At 46.3% G+C, this 6,000-nt stretch overlaps 1 protein-coding gene across 3 annotated transcripts in view; it reads left to right on the top strand.

Annotated features, from left to right (window-relative positions):
* Positions 1–4,259: 4,259 nt before the first annotated feature.
* Positions 4,260–6,000, top strand: part of ST6GALNAC5 (ST6 N-acetylgalactosaminide alpha-2,6-sialyltransferase 5) — a gene marked incomplete at both ends in the record, with an annotated part of 164,356 nt that continues 162,615 nt past the window's right edge. For all 3 annotated transcript variants that reach the window (XM_084243824.1, XM_084243826.1, XM_084243825.1), the window contains 2 exons: positions 4,260–4,274; positions 5,093–5,326. In XM_084243824.1, the coding sequence (XP_084099950.1) occupies positions 4,260–4,274; positions 5,093–5,326 (249 nt within the window). The remainder of the gene's footprint in view (positions 4,275–5,092; positions 5,327–6,000) is intronic.

Raw genomic sequence — 6,000 nt, 5'->3', positions numbered from 1 at the left:
TGACCTTACTTCACCATACCAAGGTGACACCTATTAGAGAAATGTCTGCTCCGGACATATTGGGTAAAACCTATCTAACCTTTTTGGGGAGATTGATCCCACACAGCCAACCAGTCCACTATACTTAGCCCAGGAAGTAAAGAAAGTAAAGTAAATTGAAACATTAATGGAACAAATGGACAAGTATAAATTTTGTTCTAGGGGCCTTCTGCCATTTTTTTGTGTGTGTATTTTATTAATTATTTTTATTTTTTTACATCATTGTTCATTTTTAAACAATATTTGCTTCCCCCACCCCCTCAGGTATCTTGCCCATAGAGTTTCCTTCACCGATGGACCTGTGCACCATCACTTCAGTCCCCTGTGCTCCTCCCTCCCTCCCTCTCATCCCTCTCCCACCTCCTCCCCTGCAGTATGTCTCTGATTTATAATGCCTTCTACCATTATTAGCCTTTTTGCTTTTGTAGCATTTAGCAGAACGTTTCTGTTAAAGATCACAAGGTAGATGCAGTTTGTCTGAAATGCACCTTATATTACATTGTTTTCAGCTTTTCATCCACCTTTGAAATGTTTGTTCCTGAATTAAGAGGTCACTTAGGAATCCTGGACAGTGCTCATGGGTGCCCAGCCATCTGTCTTTCTGCCTCCTCTGATAGTTTTGTGGTGTCTTGTGTCCATGTGCTTTAAATTCTACCTCCTTCCTCCTGGTCCTTGATGCCTTGTTCATAAATTCTCACTTTAGTTTATCACATAACCTACATTGTGGAACACACTCCATTTCTTTTCCTTTCCTCTCCTTTCTTTTTTTCAAAAGTAGGAATCTATTTGATTGGATGTGATGGCACCAGAGGCAGAAATGTGGCAAAATTTTAAATGGTGAGAAATCCATCTCAGCTACCTGAATTTTGAGAAGCAAATTGTTATTCCTCGACACACTTTGTATTGAACTGGACAAGTTAGATGAACTAAAAAAGCTTTATTGACTTGTCTACTTGTCTCTAAGTCAATCAAATGTATATGAACGCTGCCTATTTTCTGTTTTCTCAGGCTTTTCCAATTATTAACTTAAAAGCGTACATAAAGTTATATAAATGCAGGTGAATACCCTTGAAATATCAAATCCCTGCAATCTTAAATAAGCATGACTTCAGAAGTTGGAAAACAAATCAAATGTTTTGTTACCTGGTTCTTTGTAGCATAAACGCACATAGTACTTATTTAGGAAAAGACTAGTTCTGTCAAGACAGGATAGGATCTATTCATTAAGATATCCCCAATGTCTGGCACATAGAAGGTGCCAGGGTCCCAGGCCAGGGTGAAGGGTACCCTAGGAGCCCCAAATTTGCCAGCTCTAAAAAGGTTCTACCATCCACCGCATCAAGACAAAACATACTCTAGTGAATAAGACCTTCAATGGAAAAGAACTTTAATACAAAGAGTGTGCAACAAAGAAAAGACAAAGAAAAAAGAGCACCCAAAGGTACCCATCCCCCTTGTGGATAAATGCCCAGCCAAGCAGGGTTGGCCAAAAGCAGCGCCACTGAGGCCCAAAAGCTTGCCACAAGCCTAAGGCACCTTCTGGTGGCTCCTATAGGAAAGGGGCAGAAGGGGCCAGACAAGTCTGGAAGGAAAAGAGCAAAATCAAAATCAAGATAAAGGCTGTCATTATCACCCTTCCTTGGGTCTCTCACCCATTTTTTTTCCTTCCATGTCCCCAAGTCTATGGTACCAGTCCAAGGCAGAGAAGCAAGCACAACTTCTTCACATTTCTCTCTGCTCCATGTGCTTCCTTCAGGTCTCCTTCATGTCTCCTTTCTTCTCCTGGTCTTTAGCTTCTCCTCCCTGCCAGCCCCACCCTTTCTTGGGTGGGGCAGGGAACCGGAAATCTCTCCTTTCCCTGGGGATTACCCAGTTACAAACAAATACAAAAATGTTTAATCTCTCTAGCACTTTGTCTTATAGGGCCTATTTGTGGACTTATCTCACATATTTCACATGGGCGTATATGCACACATATACACCAGGCTGTGAGCTCTTAAAGGAGAGGGTCTGTGTCTTAATTTATCTCAGCGCTTTCTAATACAGAATTGCGACCATTAAGTTATCACAGAATGAAAGGTGCCCAGGTTCTAACCTGTTACTTAGTTTCTCTGCCCTTCCCCCACCTCTACTTGGCAGTCTGTCTCTCAGGCAGGTCAGAGTGCCTGAAACTGGCTCAAGTCAATCTAATCAAATATTTGAAAGCTAAAGACCTTGAAATCATTCAAATCAAATTCAGAGCTACATTTTAAAATTTATCCTGGCTATTCCAGAAGTAGATTTAGCAACTAGCTAACTGCTATCTCAGCAGGGGGTGGAAAGCATAAGCTTAATGAATTTGGTCAGACATATCACCTAACAGATGTCCACCATGCTGCCATGAGCTTAAATCATAAATATGATGGCTCTGTTTGGCATGTCAAAATATATTAGGAGGGTTTTATCGGTCACTGGGCAACTTACTAGATGGAAGAGGAAAGATCCTGAAAAATGCAGGCGCTGGGTCTAGCAGTCTCTCAAAAGGAGCCCTGGAGAAACACAGATAATCTGCTTGCAATGATTCTTCAAGTTGGTCCTTTGTTTCACTAATTTGAGTGTCAAGTGCAACCATACAATAAGGAATTGCCAAGACCAGATAAGATTCTCTTCTGGCTGCTGCTTTTCCTGCCCTAACAACTGGTACTATTCATGCCTAAAGCACAAATTGAATAAATAGCTTCAAGCCTGGCAATGTTGGACAGTGTTTCAAATTTTTTGTTTTCCCTTGAAAGGCTAAATCCCCTGTATGCCTTGCCTTCCCTCAAACACATTGCATTGATAGTCATTGTTGCGCCAATAATTTTAACTTTCATAATACTAAGAATGGAAAGATATCTCATAAGTTAAAAATAGTTTTTGTTATAGCATCAGTCCAGCATTGGATTAGTGAAGATTAAAAAAGGATTGTAATGCCTTTTTTGGCCTTGAGAAAGCTCTTATTGTGCCTATGGTTCACTTGGCCTGCTGATCATTTTCATCTTAATGCTATCTTTAACATTACACTGCTACAGGTAATGTGTTAAGTATTACATTAAGACAACTATTCTCACAAAGCAATTTCATAAGAAATATGTTTTTAACTAAATTAGACATTTAATAAATATCATTTGTAATTTAATGCAGGGAAAGGGGAGAATATCTTTTAAACAGGTTATTGATGTGAAATTCTCAATGCAAAAAAAAAGTAATTTTTTAAATTTTAATTGAAGCCCTTGAATGTGGACTTAAGTGCTCTCAGTGCGGTAGACCAACATAAGAAGAGCTCCAACGACTGTAAGATTCTTATGAAATAAGCAGTAAGCAGTTTTATCTTTAATGCAGAATCTTGCATTAAAATTAGGGAGAATCTACAGATCCAGTTAATCATGTGGATATGATGTGCTGGTTGTTTTTTAACACTTTAAAGTCATCTTAAATGGCCATTAGGAACCTCAAAGATCTGATAGAAATATAATTTATAATATTTAAAACAAGTAATGAATGAGATAATTTAGATGAAATTCTATGCTATAAAATTGTGTTAAGAGTAACTAGATTGAAAAAGTAAAATTAAGGAGAATATTGGAAAACTTACAACTGGAAGACTGAAATTTTTTTTTAGAAAAATAATTTTGTGACAGGTTGGTTCAGCTAGGAACATAAAAGTAAGACCTATTAATAAGGCTACTGACATTGGGGCGGCTGACCTGTTTTCACCAAAATCACAAAACAAAAATTTAGTTTGTAAATTTTCAAATGGCTAGCATGTTCAGAATCCAATTGGTTCCCTACCTTTTCAGCTGATGACTTCATGAAACATAAATAAGCCCTTGGACCAAGAGGTGGGTATACAGGCACGGTTAACTCTCTCGCCCCAGAAACGCCACTCTGCTGAAAGGATTATTATTTGGGGGCTGCAAGGGGGAGATGCAGAGGTCTTTAGGACCCAGCAGGCGGCGGCAGGCGGCAGTTGTGTAGATCACTGAGAGACTACGAGGGTCCGGTTCAGTTTTAATTCTGTCTATAATCTCCACAACAGCGGCGCTTCCTGGGTCCCGCGGCTCGCTGCCCACTCAGCCGCGGTTGGCCGCTGAGCGCAGATCAGAGGCTTCCCTTCCCCATCACCCACCATGGAGAACCTCCAAGAAAAAGTGACCCCGGACACGCGTGCCTGAGGATTCCGCACAAAAGAGGTGCCCAAAATGAAGACCCTGATGGTGAGTCATTTATTGCCAACTCCTTTGGGCAGAGGCGGGGACTTCCAGGCGCAGCGTCCTCGGGGCGCACCGGGCAGCTTCGGGGGCGCCTAACCCCGCGCCGTGAGGTCGCCTGTTACAAAGGGACAACTTTCCACCTGCTCCGCATTCCCTCCCGATTTCCCCGGTTCTGCCTAGCTCGGAATCCCAAAGCCGGGATGGGAACTCGGCTTGCTTAGTCTCCTGGACCTCCAGCAAGAGGTCCGAGAGGCCAGCGGAGAGCGGGAGAAGCCGCGGAGGGATGGGCGCATTGCTAGTGGGGGAAGAGGATGGCCAAAAGCAACAGTCTGGCAAAAACTAAGAGGGGCGGGGAGGAGAGGAAGGACCTTTAAAGACTTTCTTGGTTACCTTGTATTTCAAACTTGCAGCGATCTCCCAGGTAGAGCCCCGCGGGTCCAAACAGGAGAGGGTGCAAGAGCGAGAAATTGTAGCAGCCGAGCTAGGGCAACGGACCCTCACCCCAGGGTGCGAGCCCACCCCTGCTCTCGCCCGGGGCGCGCTCCTGGCGTGGTTGCCGATCGCCGCGCACCACCTGCCCTCTGCCGAGAGATCTGGGAGGCGGCGGCCGAGAGCAGCCGCGCGCCGGGAGCATCCCCTGCCGTACGCGCGGGGACAGCGCCTCCTCTACCCCGGCTGCACGCAGCCAGGTCGAGGACCCCAGCCACCTCTCGCCCCAGGACCTCCCCAGCCAGCCTGACCGTCGGGGGGGCGTTCCAGCTGGGCGCACAGCTCCGGGGTCGGCTCTCAGCTACTCCCTGCTCTCTCCCACCCGCCCGCAGCGCCATGGTCTGGCAGTGTGTTTAGCGCTCACTACCATGTGCACCAGCTTGTTGCTCGTGTACAGCAGCCTCGGCGGCCAGAAGGAGCGGCCACCGCAGCAGCAGCAGCAGCAGCAGCAGGCAGCGGCGACCGACAGCGCGCAGCCGTCAGTGGAGAGCAGCCCCCTGCCGCGCCCCGGGCCCCCCGCGGGACCGAAGCCACTGGACGGATACCTCGGCGTGGCGGATCACAAGGTGACGGCTCTCTCGCCAGTCAGTCTGCCACCCAGCTTGGGGATCCTATACACCAAAGCCTGTCCCATTCCCAAGGCTGGGAGGCGCCGTGAGTAGGTGCCGTTCGGCGGCTGGACGGGGGAGTGGACCCTCTGGGGTGGGTTGAGATAGTTCCTACTTCTTATGGATTCCTCTTTGGAGAAGGAAGCAAAGTTTTTCAGGAAATAAGCATGAGCTGAGTGGAACCCAAGGCCTTGTTTTCTAACAGGATCTGGTTCTGGAACTAGAACCCCCTGGTCCCCACAATTGCAGCCACCGGTGGGTGCTGGGTTTCTGAAATGAGTGGTTTGGCAGCCTAGTCGCGTGGATGTGGGAGGAGACCCGGGAGCGCGCTGGGCTGGTGGCTACCTAAACGTTTCTAGACTCACAACCAAAAGGTGGAGGCAGCTTCTTGTGGGCGGCTGCTGCTCAGCTTCCAAGGTTCTCTGATCTCTGCTTGGCTTGCTCGGGGCTGCTCTATCACAGCTCTGGGGAGCGGTGCCCAGGCAGGTGCTGGAGGCTGGAGGCACAAATTCAGCTTCCATTTGCTTGAAACTCATCCTTGAGAGCCTGTTTTCGTCTGTCTTTCGGGAAGCTGCTGCATGGTTTGGCTAATAATTAATAAGTTGAATTTTTAAAATTGAACCTATTTCCCT

Source organism: Talpa europaea (assembly GCF_964194135.1).
Source record: "Talpa europaea genome assembly, chromosome: 9".
Classification (NCBI taxonomy): domain Eukaryota; kingdom Metazoa; phylum Chordata; class Mammalia; order Eulipotyphla; family Talpidae; genus Talpa; species Talpa europaea.
This window is presented reverse-complemented; position numbering and strand designations above follow the sequence as displayed.